At 34.6% G+C, this 18,901-nt stretch overlaps 1 protein-coding gene across 1 annotated transcript in view; it reads right to left on the reverse strand.

Annotated features, from left to right (window-relative positions):
- Positions 1 to 18,901, reverse strand: part of ADAMTS16 (ADAM metallopeptidase with thrombospondin type 1 motif 16) — a 261,354-nt gene that overhangs the window by 68,754 nt on the left and 173,699 nt on the right. The window contains exon 18 of the mRNA XM_001370697.4: positions 15,436 to 15,562. Coding sequence (XP_001370734.2) covers positions 15,436 to 15,562 — 127 coding nt within the window. The remainder of the gene's footprint in view (positions 1 to 15,435; positions 15,563 to 18,901) is intronic.

The raw sequence follows: 18,901 nt of genomic DNA on the forward strand, positions 1-18,901 counted from the left end.
ACCCCCATTTTACAGATAAGAAAACTGAGAGCTTCCAAGTTCCTAGTTCCAAACAGCTAGTAAATATCTGAAGCAGAATTAAAACCCAGGTCTTCCCAATTCTAGGTTTCATTCCTAGCCATCATGCACGCTACATAGCATGCCTTCACAATCTGTCTTTCTAAAATTGTTTCACATCACTCTCATTGTATGGCAAGACTAATGCGAGCCAGAATTTCCTCCTGCTTTGACTTATGGGGCCATGGAGAGCCACATAACTGAATGACCAATAACATAAGCACCAATAGTATATTCTATCTTTTTATATCATATGCAAAATTCTTCCCCTCGAATCCCTGCAAATATGTAAATGGAAGAATTGGTTAATATACTCTTCAGGTCAGAATGAATGTTAAAACTCACTTCCAAGTCCTGATCTAGCATTTAATGCATTATTGGTGGAGTTGTGAACTGACACAATCATTCTATAGCATAATTTGGTACTATGTCCAAAGGATTATAAAACAATGCATACCTTTTGATCCTGTAATACCACTCCTGAGTATCCCAAAGAAATTTTTTAAAGGGGGAAAAGACCTACTTATAAAAAATATTTATAACAGCTTTTTTTTTTTTGTGGTGGCAAAGAAAAGGAAATTGACAGATGTCCATAAATTGGGGAATAGATGAATAAATTGTGGTATATGTTGGTGATGGAATACTATTGTGCTATAAGAAATATTGAGCATGATGATATCAGGAAGAGTTAGAAAGACGTACAGGAACTGATGCAGAATGAAATAAGCAGAATCAGGAGAACAATGTACACAGGAAAGCAATATCGTGGGATGATTAATCAACTGCGAAAGACTTAGCTACTCTCAGCAATAAAAAGATCCAGGACATCCTGAAGGATTTATGACAAAGAATGCTATCCACCTCCAAAGAAAGTGTTGAAATATAGATCAAAGCACATGATTTTTCACTGTAGTTTATTTAGTTTTTTATTTGGGGGTTTTGGTTTTATATTAGTATTATCTTACAAAAGTGAACAATTTGGAAATATGTTTTGCATAATAATACATGTATAACCCAGATCAAATTGCTTACTAGATCCAAGAAGAGGGAGGAAAGGGAGAAAAGGGAGACAACTTGGATCATATAACTTTAAAAAGCTTATGTGGAAAATTGTTATTACATGTAATTGTTGAAATAAAATATCTTTACAAATAAAATAAAATTAGATTTGAAAAAATAAGATAAAATAAAAAGGTTACCCTATGTAAGTGAAATTCAACATTGAAAATAGAATGATGAGAAATTAAGGATATTTACCTAAGCTATCTGATTGAACAGCCTCAGGATCAGAGCATTTTCTTAACATGCTCTTAACTTTCTTCTAAGGAAAATTTAGGTAAAGAAATTTAGTCTGTCATTTAAAGGCAACAGAAATCTATGTTTTTAGTCATCACAGGATGGGTTAATGCCCTAGACATTTAAATGAGAGTCTTAGGATTTTATTACCTTTGTACCCAGCCTCCTCCCCTTCTCCTAACTCTTAAAGGTTTTTCAAGTAGGGGTATCTGGGGCCTCGGAAATAAGCCAACTGAGCCTTAATTGTTTCTTGTTTTCTTTGGCCCATTAGACAACTTTTCAAACTTGGCTTCCCTTCTAGATATCTTATCTTCATACAGCTGCTCATGTGTGTTTTAAGTTGGCTGAGAATTTTTATACATGCAAAATATTCCTTTAAAAAATAATGTTATCTTTCATTGGAAAGATAGAGGCGTATTTTTTAGAATTTTATATAGTGCTCATCATTAGCACACCTAGCTTATTTATACAGCTCAAAATCAAATTAAATTAATTCTGGACTCATGACTCATGGAGTTAGCTGAACAGCTGCCCAAAGGCATTTGTTTTAAAAACCATAGGTTACTGGCACCTTTAAGACAGATCTTTGGCCTCAGCTAGAAAGTAGATGAAAGTCATAATTTCTTAGTGTTTTGTTTGTTGATAGCTATGGCTAATGAGGGATCAGACAGGTATTTAATGCTAACAGGTAGCAAGGATACTACAATAAAATTTGTTTTCCTGGGGAATATAGCATTCTTATCAACTACATTCTATATGCTTGTGTTTGTGAGAGATAGACAGACAGACAGAGACACAGAGAGATGGTTAGACATAGAGACAGTTAGGGAGTTATAGACAGAAAAGAGAGAAGAGAAAGAAAAAGAGAGCACAAGACAGAAAGAGAGGGGAGAGGAGAGAGAGACAGAGAGAGAGAGAGAAGTCTTTAAGTAGCATTTGGAAGGGTGGAATAGGAAATATTAGAGAAATATTTGTTATCCTCTATAATTTTACTATTTTGCAAGAGTCTTAAGGTTTGGAGCAACTGGCAATCTTCTCTCATGGAAGTAGGACTAGGATAAATAAGTTTTCTATATCTTTTCTGATACCTCCTATATCTTTTTTTTTTTTTTTAGTTTTTAAAACATTATTTTATTTGGTCATTTTCATACATTATTCATTGGAAGCAGAGATAATTTTCTTTTCCTCCCCCCCACCCCCATGCCATCCTTCCCCTAGCCAATGTGCGATTCCTCTGGGTGATACCTCCTATATCTAAAAATAACTCAAATTAATATAAAGTGTTCCAAAAGTTAGTGCAATTCAAGCAATTAAAGATTAAAGTTTGGGGAAACTCTGTATAGCCCTTCATGGTTTGCCAAGTGATAAAAATTTCACACATGCACACACACATATGCCCACACAATTTTAGTCAAACAATAGCCCTGCAAGGTAGTTGTTGTTATTATACAATTTAATAGAAACAGAAACGGAGGCCCAAAGAAATAGAGACTTGCCAGTGTACCTTGTTACACAGATAGGAAATATCTGAGATGAGCTTCAGAGTTGTAGCAGTTTAATTTAATCACCATATCTCATCTAACTATATAGTTCTGTATATTGAGAATTGATGTACAGAATGATGCACATGGGAATATTGTCCTATGGTCCTAGATGATTTCTAAGGTCTTTTCCATCTCTAAATATATATTACACCATTTGAATAAAAATGATTCTTAGAAATAAGAGCTGTAAGAGTTTCACCATTATCTGAACTGGACAGAGAACAATGGAAAATCCTATTAGATTTTGGCTACTAATTTTGGCTACTAATTTTCAAGAGGGATACTGCAGGGCTCAAACATTTTCTTAGGAGATTGCTTCAATCAGGGAGGAAATTCATGTTATTCATTATATGAAAGGGGTCAGTGATTAGAACTAAAGAAGATCTGTAATGGATATATTCTATTTCTTCAAATACTAGAAGAGGTCTATTTCTAATCACTAGAAAGGTGATTAAACTTTTTCACAGTTCTAGTTGGCATCAGTAGGACTAGAAGTTATAGGAATATAGATTTCAGATTAATATAAAGAAGAATTTCCAAAGCTAAGTGAAAATGTTCTACTGTGCTCTTGAGGGAAGATCTCTTTCAGAAGAGTTTTTATAAGCATAGCTTAGATAACCATTTGTCAGAGAAATGGTACAGAGGATTCTGCATTGGATAGTCATTTTATCATATGATCTCTATAGCCCTCTCAACTCTGAGTATGATTCTGTCAACTTTAGAAAGTAACTAAGTCAAGGAAAGGGGTTTTGAACAAAGTGTTAGAGTTTATAGGATGGTAAAAACAGTATAGAAACATGAGCTTTGCATCTAATCAACAAGGACAACTAGTTAAAATAGGAGGCTACAAAAGAGGTTTATGCTTCTCCCTATTTTCCATTCCCACAGGCTGCCACATCCCATGTGATGTCCTCTCTCTTATCCCCTACCGCAGAGCATCTTCATTGTGCCCAGGATTCTTTACCAGGTAGCTGGTGTCCTGAGACCTCTTATCCTTTCCCCCTTAGTGAGTCTGAGGGTGATCTTGTGCTGTTTGACCCAGCTGAGTTTTGCTAAATTTGTTCCAGATACTGAAAATTCTAGTTATGGCTAGAATCTCCTCAAGGTTGTTGAAATAATGAATATTTAAACACTTTTAACATTATAAGCACTATTCAAATGTACTATCATTATTGTACCGAATGCATTTATAACTTAAACTTAACACTCAGTGATAGCTATCCATACTCTAATGACTAAATTCGTAGATATAAGTCATGAGAGAAATATAGCTACTTTTGAACTGCATGCCTAAGTTGAAAGTGTTCATTCACACCAATGCTTGTTCATATCTCCTATTCTGATCTAGTAGAATATTTTTAAAAGAAGAAAAAAGTTGTAGTTTAACATTTGGAACACATTTCCTCTCTATAGTGCTTATATACATCATTCAGACAGGTATGTTACCAGTGTTTATAATATAAAAATGTAGCAAAATGGATAGTTATTCTAGCCAAATCATAGCAGAGTCACTCTGCTTAGCTGAGTTGAGCAACACAAAGGAAAGAAATATTATTGTGATTTATGGCTTATGGTTCAAAAGCAAGTGATAAAAATGCCTGATTCGTGCTGAAACCTAGGTTGGAGCCTTGGTGTGCCAGTGGGATAACTGTACCGCGTGTCTGCCTCAAACTCAGTGTGAAGGTACGCCTTGATGTGGGGGAGGAGTAGAGGAAATCAAAGATTTCTGGCTCATCTCCATCCCATAGGAGTAAGTTGGAATTGCTGACGCCTCATTATTTAGCCATGATGCTCCTGCTGGCAAAAGACTTTCAGACATTTTAGAATCGTCTTCATCTCACAACAGAACTCCTGAACTCAAAACATTCTGCACCCTGCAGAGATTTATGACTTCAGGGGATTTCATTAGTCTAATGACCCCTCGTTTTGACAGTAATCCAACATTGTGAGTCTTCCACAATACATGCATGCCTTTGGTTGCTGACAGAGAGAGCTTAGGGGTTTCTAAAAGGCACTACAGAAGTTTTTGTTTTTCATTCAAATTTTAAAAAGAGAATGCTAGGGTTTTAGGTATTTTAAAGGTCCCATGGCCCTGGCCACCCAAATGCCTTGGAGATCTGTCAAAGGCATGAATATGAAACACAAAATTGTACTGTTCTGAATCATGCCCTTTGGAAATTAGCAAGTGCACCAATTCTTCTACAGGGTAATCTGCATGCTGCTGAGCCCCAGCTAGGTCATGAAGTTACTCAGGAATAGGATGACAGATCACTGACAGTTTTGGAGATTAGCCATGGGAGCCTCCAAGGGAGAGTTATTCTAATAAAATAGTCACATTTTCATTGTTTCTAATGAAACTTTTGGTTTTCTGCCCAATGAATAGGCAACCAAAAAGCTTTGTCAGCAGCCTGGATAAGGCCATGGTTAATAATTAATTCATAGAAAAAAGGAAACAATTGGGAAATTGTTTTCAGGAAATTTGATTTCCTTTATGGAACAGCAAAATCAAAAAGCAACTGTTAAAGACTGACATTTAATTCCAGTGTTTTATTATGTAAAATTGACTTGTCTCATCAATTTGTTTAATTGTATTGACTAATAACGATGAATTTTAATCTGTCTTTTCACATCATAATGTTTTCTCCTTTTCCTTATTCTTCTGCTCCATGTCTGATGACTCAATGTATTGAAAAGTAGATGTCATGGGTAGTTAAATAGGGAGCTATGTTCTTAAATTCACTGTTTGTTTTAATAGCTTACTGTCTTTCAAATTTTGTTTCAGAAGTCAAAACACACAAAACTATGCCTTTGGAGATTTTCTCTCAGATATAAAGTTATTGTAGCAAAGAGAGATTTGTAAGGAAGTCAGAAAATCTATATGTGAGTTCCAGATCTGACAAATTTAGCTGTATGAATCTGAGTATACATTTAATTTATGAACCTCAGTTTCTTCACCTATAACCAAACAACCACAAGCAATTACCAAATACCTACCATATATCAGGCACTGTGCTAGGCACTGGAGAAACCTAGACAAAGAGGAGATAGTTTTTGCCCTCAAAAGGATTATAATCTATTTGGGAAAGATGACATGCTATATTTGATAACAAGATCATTTTTGGAGAAAGAAACTAGCAACTGTGGGAATATGAAAAGGTATCAAGTAAAAGATGATGCTTATGCTGTGCCTTGAAAGAAACTAGGTGTTATATGAGGTAGACTTGAGGAAGGAATGTATTCTAGGCATGATAGAGTCATTGAAAAGACAAAGAGATGAGAGATTACATGCCAGGTATGAATAGTAGTAAAGATAATTTGACTGGATTGTGGCTGTGTTGGAAAAGGAATAAAATATATTAAAGTTTGAAGTAAGTTAAAGAGGGATTGTCAAGAGTCTTAAATATAAAAAAAGTTTATATTTGATTTTGTATACAATAGGGAATAACTGGTTTATTGAATGAGGGCATGATCTGAGCTTGAGAAAAATTACTCTAATATCTGAGGAGAATGATTCCCTTCCTGTACCATTTAGGGTTTTGTGATGATCAAATGAGATCAGTTGTGTAAATGTCCTTGAAATCATAATGAACTCTATAGTTGTAACCATTTTCATGAATGGGGAACAGTCATATCCTCTAATTTTCAGATATCACTTCAAATGTGATGCTAGAATTTATTTCCATTCCATTTTGATGATGCTATTTTAATAGCTCAAACTCTGACTCCTGTTCCTCAGACTTATGAAGACAAATCAGAATGCTATATTCTTTGTGAATTTGATTCATTACTTAGCTAAATGAACAAGATGTAGTAGTATATGGTACTAAACTGCTAATACATTGATAAAAAATGTTTGGTGTAGCTATCCCAATATCAGAAAGATTCATTGTAATAAAAGACAGTAGAGTGTATTATAAAAAAAGCTATAAAATAGTCATAGGGCTGACAGGAATAATTTAACAAGAAAAAGAAGGACTAAATGTATGTAGCTTCACTAAAAATACATGAGGGGAAAAATCTGACAAACCCTTAAATTTTTTCTTTGGGGAGATTAATGAATATTTAGGTAAAGGGGAGTTAATGGACATGATTTATTTAGACTTTCAAATATCCTTTGAAAGATTAAAATATTAACAGGTAAGAGAGTAAATATTAACTAAAAGAGTAAAATATTAACAATAATCAAAGACCTACTTTCTCTCCCTCATTCCCTATGATCCTATGAGACTTGTGGAAACATATGGAATAGAGAACTATTGAGAAAGAGATGGTCTTTATACAAGTCTTTTTCTGGTAGAAAAGTATTAATAGAAATTTCTTGAGGATCAGCTCTGGGACCAATTTTATTCATTCCAATTTATCCATAAAGGATATGGAGATGGAAACACCAAATGTCATCTTTAAGGATATAGATAACATTATGATGGAAAAAGCTGAGGTAATTGGAACAAACTTCAGAAACATCTTACAAACTTCTAGGAGCAAAAGAGTGTCTAAGAGCTTCAAACGTAAGACAATGTAGCTTTGACAATGACTAAAACTCAGTTTATAAATTGATGAAATTTGATTTAGCTATGAGGATTCAGGAAAGAAATCTTGGAATCTTATCCCAAAGTAGGCTCTAACCACATATTTTTAAATTAATTTCTCGAATTAAATATTCCCTGCAGATATATACTCAAGATGGAACTGCAACTTAAATGGCTTATAAACTCTTTTGCATCACCCTGAAGGAACTTATAAATCAGAGGGAGCATGGAAAGTAGTAGAGAAATCCAAAGAGCTAGGTTTTGGTCTTGGTTCTGATAGTTCCTCATCATATCACTTTGCCCTTCAGTTTCCTCTTTAAAAATACAGAGATAATAGTAGACTATACTGAAAAGTACTTGATAGTTATAAAGGTATTTCTACATACCCATCCATACACATACACACACGTACACAAAATCAGAGTTGATAGAAGTATTATGAGTCACCATTTTTAGAAGAGGAAACATTAAATGATGTGTCCAAGTTTATTAGAACTAGAAATTGTCTTGAGGGAAGGAGCTAAAATGATAAAGACAAAGATTAACAAAAAGAAGAAAGACGTTATTAACTATATCCTAGGATATCAAAGGTAGGAAGCACCCTTGGAAAGAATAGTATAAGTAAAAATATAGACGACTTTATATATATTAGGTCATGTATTTTTGAAACTCATTAAAACTGTACAAACTGAAAAAGATACATTTATGGAATTTGAATTATGCATAAAAGAATATTGCAGTATATTTAATGATATGATTCCCTTGAGGAGATTTTTATGTGAGACAATTGTAGCCCCTGTAAATCAATTAATAAATTATGTATTTTTCAGTGCCTAGGAAGTTTAAGTCTGTGAGCCAGATGCAAGACTTATGATGGCAAAAAAAAAGCAGTTCTCAAGGAGCGCCTTCTGTATAAATAAATAAAAAAAATATGCAAGGTAATTTGTGGTGAGGGGTTGGGAAGGTTACTACCAGCTAGAGGTGATTAAGAAAGGTCTCATTTAGCAGGTAGAATTTGAGTTATGCTCTGAAGGAAGCTAGGGAGTATAAAAGACCTACAAGAAAGGACAGAATGCATTCCAGGCATATTGTTGTTGTTGTTTTTCAGCTGTGTCAAGGCCTTCATGAATTCATTTGGGATTTTTTGGCTGAGATAGTGGAGTGGTTTGCCATTTCCTTCTCTAGCTCATTTTACAGATGGGGAAACTGAGACAAATAGGGTTAAGTGACTGCCAGAATTACACAGCTCATAAGGGTTTGAGGCCAGATTTGGTCTTAAAAAAATGAGTCCTCCTGACTATAGGCTTGGCACTTTCTCCACTTTGCTACCTGGCTGCCCATATTCCAGGCATGGGGAGCCACCACACAAAGGCACAATGATGGAATCTCACATGTGGGGAATAGGGGTAAATCAACTTAGGTATATCATATAGTATACAAAAAAGGAGGATGGAGCAAGAAACCTAGAAAGGACGATAGAGATAGGATGTGATGGCACTTTAAATGACAAGCAATGGAATATGGAGGCATCCATATCAAGGACAGAACAATGTGTGAGGTGAACCATTGTTTTAATCAAGTATGGAATTTTGACATTATTTATATGTTAGTGTGAGTATAAAAAGTTTTGGGATAAATTGTATATTTAATTAATGCAAGAGAACAGATGATGGTGAAAAAACAGTAAGGAAAATTTTACTCAACATCAGGAAAATCATTTTGTTTTTGAAACCTAATAAAATTTCAAATGGTCTCATGTGGAAAGCAATGAATTGACATATTTAAAACTGGACGAGACAAGACAGAAGAAGTATGCCATAAAGAATAATACCGAACAGACAGGAAAGAGAAAAAATGACCTAATCAGTATCCTTTTCTCTTCTATCTATGGTTCTGTAATAAGAGGAGAAACCTGGAGGGTTTTGGTAATGTACATATAAGAAAACCCCAGGGCAGAGGAGAGCTTTGCTTTCCCCTACTGGAGTTGCAAGGGTCTTAGGTTTCTTTCCATTATAGGACTCTTGGGAAAGATTTATTAGTAAGGAAACATGGTTTTAAACATAAAAGAGGAGAAAAAACAATGCCTTTTATAAGAGATCGTCTTTTCAAAAAGAATACAGAATTGCATAGCTCTTTCTTCAACTTTTTTGGGTCAGTTTAGGAAAATAACATTTCAGAGAGTCTGATTTATCTATCTGAAATCTCTCTTCCTTTGTTATGTTTCCCCCCACCCCCTTAACCCTCTTCTGTCTTAGTATCAGTTCTAAGACATAAGCATGTCAAGGGTTAAACAGTCAGTGACTTGCCCAGGTTCACACAGTTAGGAAGTGTCTGAAGCTATTTTGGAACTCTGGTCCTTCCAACTCCAAACCTGGTACTCTATATATCCACTGTTCAACCAAGGAGCTCCTAGGTCTGTTGATCTTCACCTGGGATCTGCAAACCTGTTTAACAGTTTTTTGATAACATATAGTACTATAATTAGTCTTCTTAGTAGCCTTTTCATTTTATGCATTTAAAAAAAAAACATGATCAGGGATTCCTAGACTTTACCTGATCAACAAAAGATTCTGTGAGACAAAAATGTTTATGAACTCCCATCATATGCCATTGCTTCCTAAAGTCCTTCTTGGATTGGCACACTTAGATAAGACTCTTCAAGTATTTTTCACTTTGCTAATTAGCAATAAGTTTTGGATACTACAATTAATCACTCATTAATTTCAACCCTATTAATTTGGAATTTGTCACAATTCTCATAGTCTAAGACACTAGGGTGGTATAAGGGTGAGGAGCCACTCTCAAAGCTGGAAAGACTTGGGTTCAAGTCTTACCTCAGCCATAGAGTAGTCTTGTGACTCTGGGCAAGTCACTTAACTTTTTAGTGATCTAGGCATTTCTTTCATTTTTTTAATTGCAGGTAAAGTATCAACCTACATTGGTAGAGAGAACTCCTCATTAGACAGTTTCCTATATTAATGGAATCCCAAGACTAATCCCTATCCCCTATCTAACCTTTTAATAGCTTCATGAAAAAGCATTGCCAAGTGAATTGATATTTTCAGAACTATAGAAAAAAGTTTAACCAACTTTCTCTTATAATTTCTAATATCTATATTTGTAATATGAGTAAAATAAATCCCAATGTTTATCTGTTTATTAATAGTATACTTTGTTCCTATTTAGCAATATCCTTTAGGTCACTGTCTTTCAGGAGTATATGTACTTTAAAATGAAAGAATTACATTCATGTAAGAATATTTAGTGATTTAAATGGACTCTGCCTTAAGTCACTTTAATGAGAGAGATTTTATTGTGCAAAAAGCATGGCTGAATAGATGATGTCAGGGATCAAAACACAGTTCTGGTTTAGGAGAAAGCTAGACTAAGAAAGCTATAACAATTTTGTAATAAGTGGAATACATTTTCTTATAGGGGAATACAACTATAATTCTTATTTATAATTTAATTCTAGATTGAGAGATTTTAGAAAGTTACATTAAATTTGTCATGTTAATGTAGCAAAAAATGAAACTTGGGAAAGAGGACTAAAGATAATAGCATAATGTGTTGCCAGGAAAGAGGTGCAGACCTGACTTCTTTCTTCTCCACTTTCCCCTGACAGAATGATCATTTTACCTGATAATCATGCAGTCTCATATCTTGCCTGAGAAGATCATGATGTGATATTCCTAAATTATCCTGAACTACCTGCATTTATAGATCACTTAATCAGCCAGCAGAAAAATCCCATGATAATTTGTCCTTTTTCTACTTTCTTTTTATTATAAAGCTATTTGCACAGTCTTCATGACCATCTATGCTAAAAATGGCTATTGAAATGCATTCTCCTGGGTATATAAAAACCTCATAGGGCTGTTTACATGCTTTTAGGTACATAAAAGTGTGGTAATAGGGGCATAAATTCTCAAAATGTGCTTCACTATGCATGTTGGGAAAACTTATGAACCCCATGCAAATCACTACTCAAAGTCATGGAGCCCAAGCTACAGACCTTCCATCCAATAAGGTAATGAAAATTTATGCACTGGAATTCCTTGAACAAATCTTAAATATTCCCTTACAGCAGCAGACTTTAGTGGCTCACAGAGTCAGGAAATAATTAGAAAGAAGTTGGACATTCCCATTGGTATGAACATGGATATATATACTACCAAATTAAAGCAAGACTGGAAAAGGAAAAGAGCAGTTACACACTGAGATTAAAAGTACAAAAGACATGATTATATGAAGGAGACAAAGAGAAATCCATTTACACAGATTCCTTTGATTCACCTTTGGAATGGCAAAATAATGAATAGCAACAATTCTTTAGCACCCCTCCTCCCCAACAAAAGAATAATTAGAAGAAGAAAAAAAAAGACACAAACAAACCTCTCCAGGTCTTTCCTCTTAGATAGAAGAGAGTAGGAGCTAATACTTCATAAAAAGACTTGGGGTTGTCACTCCTTTGCAGAGGAAGGGAAAGATAAGAGATCAGAGAGGCTTGGAAGCTGCCTCTAGTAGGAATGATGTTCAGGTTCACTTTTTAGGGCTGGACGCATTAGTGGGTATGTATACATTTGGTAGCTATCATGGAAAGTACCTCTGACATCCATCCAACAAAACCTGCCAAATGGTCTTATCTTTGTTCTTTGAGGAACTAAGTCTGTCTTATTAAACAAATTCCTGTAGGTTATACTTGGAACCAGAATTCATTTTATAATTCTTAGTCCTTTCATTTTGGGCTAGAACATATGTTTTGCTATATCTCTTCTTTTTACCTCAACAGGTGAACTCAGGCTTGGACCTCACTTGTATTCTGAGAGGAAACAGATGCAGAGGTTCCTTAGATGTGCATTGGAGGGAATGTATATCAAGGCACAAGGACTTCTGGAGCTTTTACAGTATCCTACAGACCAAACTTTTGCTGAAAATGGAGACTTGGGCCAGTTTCTATGCACTAGCCTCCTCTAGGTAATAGAGCATAGTATAAAGACCACTCACTGAATTGGGAATCCTATAAACTGACTTTCTGACCCAGCATCTATGATCTTGAGGAAATCAGCCTATCTCTGAGTCTCAGTTTCCTTGCCTGTATAATAAGGGTAAAGGTTCCTGCCCTATCTATCCCACATATTTGATATGAGGATTTAACAATATATTGTATAAAAGTATTCTTTAAACAAAAAATTCAAACTAGTTACTTCATTGGTCCCTATCTTTAGAGTTTCCTGCTTCTCAACAAAGTGCTTGATGATAAAAATCATTTACCATAAAACTTGTGCATAGGGATTTGGTGCCAGCATTAATCTAAGAATTTTTAATAGACATGGGAGTGGGGAAGAGGGAAACTTACAAGATGGTTAAGTAATGGGGGAGAATTGACAGGAGTAGAGGGACTATTTTGTAACATTATGGGCAGTGAAGATACAGTTTACATAAGGTTTATATGAATCCCATAGTTCAAGTTGTTCCAGTGACACATTGGTCAATAAGGGTATTACAAGCAACATTTGGATGGGATTGTATCATAAGCTGCAAATTTTCTGCTCAATGTTATCAAATACATCAGGAAACACTATTAAAAGAAAATTGACTATTAGTGAAAAGTAAAACTCGTGTTTTTTAAAGATTGTCCTCTTGATGTCTGAAAAGGAATACTGTTCTCAACTCTTGCTAAGAAGGTTGGGTTTTTTGTTTGTTTGTTTTGGCCAGGGTCATATCACTTGCTATGTGTACACTTCTATAAAGATGACTTCCATTTTTGCATCTCTACCTCAGATATCTCCCATAACTCATTTCACATTTCAAAATGTGGCTAGTCACCTTCCTCCAAATGACATAGCAAATTCAACATAATGATAGAATTCATCTCCCCTCTAGTCTTGGGAATAGAGGAGATTGTAAATGAGAAAAACAGATAGTTCGGGATAGTCTCAGTTCTCAAAGGTAGAGGCATCAGGAGAAGAACCAGTGAAGGTTCTGAGAAATAGTGGTCAGAGTGGTAGATGAATTAGAATTATGAAAAAAGAAGACAAGAAAGAAAAAAAGAAGACATAGTCACAAGAATCAAATACTAAGATTAAGGAAAATGAAAGCTGAGAAAAAACAACACATTGGACTTGTCGATTAGAATATTGGTGACCTTGAAGTGAATAGTTTCAGTAAAGTGAGAGAAAGAGAAAGCAGATTGCAAAAGGGCTCAGTTGAGGTAAATGAGGGAGTAGATGTAGAGAGCTTAGATTATACTCTCTAGAGTTTAATTAGTCAAGCATATGAGAGAACTAATATCCTAATGAAATTTTACATGGGATCATAAATATAGGGCTAGAATTAAAACAAAACAAAACAAACATTAAAATCTCTTTGTTTCTTTAAAACCAGGCTCTTGTCACCTTATGCCTAAACTATTCTAATTGTCAGCTGGTTGATCTCTGCTTCAAGTTTCTTCCTATACTAGTCCATTCAGCAATCAAACTAATCTTAAAGTTCAAGTCTGACCATATTACCCCACCCTATCTCTATTCCCATTCCATTCAGTCAATTCCAGTGGTATCTTTTACATTTCTAGGATCTATGATAAAAAATATTTTAGCTCATAAAATCTTCTATATCCTGGCACCTTCCTTATTGTGAGGATAAAATGAAAGGATATTTTCAAAGTACTTTGTATGCCTTAAAGAACTATATGTATGCTAGTTATTAATAATAATTATTTTTGTTATTTCCAAATTTCTAGTTTTCTTATGCTTTACCCTGTCCTCCCTCACATATTCTGCAACTCAGTGACACCGGTCTCATTCCTGTTCTTTGTACATAACATGCCATCTTCTAGTTCTAAGCATTTTTATTGGCCCCAACGTGTCCTCTTTATTTCCCTCTCCTTGTTTCTCTTGTTTCTTTCAAGTCTAAGAAAGTCTCATTTTCTGTCAGAAACTTGTCTTTAATTCTGTTAATGCCTTCCTTCTGTTGATGACCTCTTCTGGTATATCATCATATATCTTGTTTGGACTTAGCTACACTGATTTTTTTGTTTTGTTTTCCCTTATTTCCTTTGTATCTACAGAATGTAATACAATAATAACACTTTGCAGACACTTAATAAATGAGAGTTGACTTATAGAAATAACTTTTTATTCTTGTCTAAACTATTTACTTGTGTCAAAGTAACACTGAATAGAGTGCAATTTTTAAATAGACATCAAGTTGACCTTATTAAAACAGATCTATAGCCAGTAAGTGGATTATGGGGAACTCTCACTATTTACATACTTATAATTCCTAAAACAAAGGTGTGGATTTCAGTGAAATTTATATTACTGGAATATTAATGCAGAGAAATATGATATTGTGTCAGAGATGCCATAAGGAGGTCTTCCTTCATTGGGTTTCATGTTGGACTATGGACTAAATAATTTCTTTTGTCTCTTCTAACGATTAATAAAATTATAATTCTCAAAAAATTGAATTGTTCCCACATCTGTTCATGCTTTGTAACTTTAATCTTTGATAATTCTATAAAATTTTACATTTCTAGGATCTATTATAAAAATCTTTCAGCTCATAAAATCTTCTATATCCTGGCACCTTCCTTATTGTGAGGATAAAGTTTTATAAATATATAAGTATATATACTTATATAAACACATATATACACATATACATGATATTACAAAAGTGCAATATTGCTCCAAATTATTAATTATGACACCTAAAACAAAAGTGGTATAAAAGTAAAGAAAGTAGAAAAGCAAAAAGAAAGTTACTCTGGATATAGTATAGTTTTTATGCATTTCCCCCTTTGTTGGGATTGCTATTATCTATCTCTTGAATGTTGGTTTCCTATGATTTGCTCTGTAGATCTCTTGCAAAATCTTACAATGCTGCTTTTGTCGTTTCCATTTTTTATAAGTGAAGAATTCTCATTACTATCCCTGGCTCTATCACTGTATTTTCTATGGCATATATGATAACTTGAATGTAGAAGATAAAAATGGGCTCCTTACCTGGGAGGACAGGCTGGCATTTTACAAGGTATAATCCCTGTAACAGGTCGAGTCCTTGGATTGCAAAAGGATGTGTTTACTTGAAGTCTCATATCTCGATAACAGCCTTCTTTTGTAGTCATCTGTCCTGTGTACATGGGGCAAAATAGTTGATAATGAAAGCACTACAGAGGATGTATGGAATATCTGATGAGTTTAATTCACTACATGTTTTCTTTTTGTTATTTCTTGAATACTTTTTTTTTTGGCATTTGTCTGATTGTGATCACCTCCCCCACTCCCCAGATGCTTATTTTGCCATGTGATTACTGATCAATCAGGCTACTTTGGAGACGAGATCTTCTTAATACCAAATATAATACTTTTAAATTCCGAGATATTCTGTCTAAGGAGTAAATTTGTTCTAGCTTTCCTCAAAATCTCCAGACAATAAGTTGTACTTTGAGGTATGTTTCAGTCTGAGTTTTAAATTATGGTCTAAATAGAGAGACAGTGGGATGTGACCGAAAAAAGCAGCAAGAAGGATTAAAAAAGGAAACAAAGTGACTTGCTGATTCCAAATGGCAGGAATCTCTAGGAAATTCAAAGTGCCAAGCCTTACTCAAGTCCTGGCAAGTTTCAGGACTTGCTTCTTCTTATATAGAAATGTAACTTATCCACTAGACTTAGTAACATTCTTTGAGAGACTGGAAATGCAAGGTCTATTCTAAGCCTCCTCTTCCTCTCTAGTGGTGTTTAAACTGTGGAATTCTCAGATGACTGAAAATGAGCCAAAGGGCTCCATAGATTCAGGTTTGGACAACCAAATTTGTGCGATTCTCAGAAGGAGTCTTCTCCAAACTACCAAATGAGACTATTGGTAAAGTGCTTAGCACACTACCTAGAATACAGTAAGTATTTATTAAATGGCTATTTCTTTCCTTCTTCTATGAAACAAAAAGAATTAAGAATTTCCTTGATTTAGAGGAAAGAATATTGGATTTGGAGTCAGAATACTTGAGGTGAGAGGTAGTACTAATTTGCCCTCAAACTAGGTGTGTGACTATGAATAATTGCTCAATTTCCTATTTTGGATCAGTTTCCTAATCTGTAAAATGGGGATGATAACTGTATCACTCTCCTTACATCATTGTAGTGGGTTTTGGTGAGCAAATTTATTTGAAGTGCTTTTATAACTTTGTGATCAACAGAGCACTCTGGTCAGCTATTATTATCTTCTACTATAGAGTTGGTAGAGGAGATAAACATGCATTTTGGGATAGAAACATGAAATTAAAAAAAAAAATCCTTACCTCCTGTCTTAGAATCAATACCATGTATTGGCTCCAAGGCAGAAGAGTGGTAAGGGCTAAGCAATGGGGTTAAGTGACTTGCCCAGTGTCACACAGCTAGGAAATGTCTGAGTTCAGATTTGATCCTGTCTTTAGCCTACGTCTTGATCCACTAAGCTACCTGGCTGCACCCAGAAAAATGGAATTTTGAGTGCTAATTCATATTGTCACTAATTTCCAACCTTTTCAGTGTTTACCCTATAATAAATTCTATTTTCAAAGTATATCTAAATTAAGACAGATTAATAATAAATAGTAGCTTTTGAAGGACCATTCCACTAAAAAAAGTACAAAAATAGAACCAGTATCTTAAAAAATTATGAATTCCTTAAGATTAAAGAGCATTATTCTCCCTTTTGTCATAGAAGGCAATAAAAGGTCCATTGAACTGAATTACATATTGTTTCCATCCCTCTCATTCTTTTATTCCTGTTCCTCCTCCATTTTTGAACTTAAGTCAGAGCACAACTTATATTGACATTTTGAAATTTAACAATAGCTGAATTCACATGGTCTGACAGATGATGAAAGGATTGTTGACAAGGTAGATGACTAAAAGGGAAGTTTCAGGTAAGAAAAAAAAGAGGACAGATGGTTGTAGACATGAACCCTTCTTCTCTTCCCCTCCCCCCCCAAATCTTGAAGACTAAATTATTTTAAGAAGTTAAATGTCTTCAGGGCAGCTAGGTGGTGAAAGTCAAGACTAGAGACAGGAGGTTCTGGGTTCAAATCAGACCTAAAAACACTTTATAGTTGTGTGACCCTGGGCAAGTCATTTAATCCACATTGCCTAGCTGGCTCTTACCATTTTTCTGCCTTAGCACCAATATCCAGTATTGATTCTAAGACAGAAGATAATGCTTTTAAAAATAGAAGTTAAACCCTTTCCTCTTAAAAAATTAAGTCTTTCAAAGTATATAATGGTAGTTCAATTGCAATAGGGCTTCCATTTTGTCAACCAAGAATAAGCAATTCAGAGAAAAAGTTATTAGATATACTACAAAAGAATCTGCTTTTACAATGCCAGGGTAGATATAGAGAGTCAAAGAATCCAAATAACCACTAAAGCTGGAGCTGTTTGGCCTAAGGGCTCATCTATGCCATTTCCTCAGAATTTGCTGCCTGAGACTATTGTTCTGATGAGGGGGGGAGAGGCTATTATGAAATCTTTCTGCATAAATCTCTTTCTTCATTTTTTAATCACCCCTCTCCCTGAAAATGATCCAATTCACTTTGACCAAATGAAGGTAATTATATTATTCCCTGTAACCTATTTATGGCCAATTATTTCTTCATCATTCTAAAGTGTAACCACCATTTCTCCACTAAGCAATGTTTTTTCCTAGAGAAATTAATGGTCATGACTTTTTTTTTCCTATTGGAAATTTCTGTTTGACTAGGTGTGTGATTTCGTCAATATAGGGAGCTTCTGAGAAGTAATTTTTTCAATCAATGCAGACCGACTTTCTGAAATTTATAATCTTAGAGAAAAGCTTGGGTTATTGAGAGGTTGTGACTTTTCCAGGCTCACACAGCCAGTATGACAGAAAATATTTTCTTGATATTTAGGTCAACTCACTCTCTACTTTGCCACATGCCCTCTCCTCAGAAATATTAAGAGAATTTATTGATCATTTTGACTTCCTTAAAGCCTAATGATGGTATATAACAAGTCAACAAACTAAGAATTCCCTTTTGGCTCCCTTTGTCCATTACTAACAATTTTAGAAGTGATGCAATGAGGAAAAATTCACAATTTTATGGTCTGAACATTGTTGCTCTATCAAAACAATTTAAGATTATTGAGAATGGGTGGGACAATCAATTTTTAATAGGTCAATCCTTCAATCTTTGGACATAAACTATGTGCCCTGGGAATTACATTTGATCTTTTTACTGTTTTAGAGGACCATTTAGTAAAATGTAATCATAGTGCTATATGTTGAATCAAAATAGGGTGACAGAAAAGCATATGAAGAAAAAATTGCAATTGGGATGTGCTGAAGCAAAAATTTCATAAATGTAACTGTGTCACATGTTGATTATTTTTAAAAACAATAATAGTAAGCAGTTAGGCGGTACAGAAGTTACAGTCCTGGTCCTGAAATCAGTAGGTTCATTTTTTCTGAGTTTAA

Source organism: Monodelphis domestica, chromosome 3 (genome assembly GCF_027887165.1).
Source record: "Monodelphis domestica isolate mMonDom1 chromosome 3, mMonDom1.pri, whole genome shotgun sequence".
NCBI lineage: Eukaryota > Metazoa > Chordata > Mammalia > Didelphimorphia > Didelphidae > Monodelphis > Monodelphis domestica.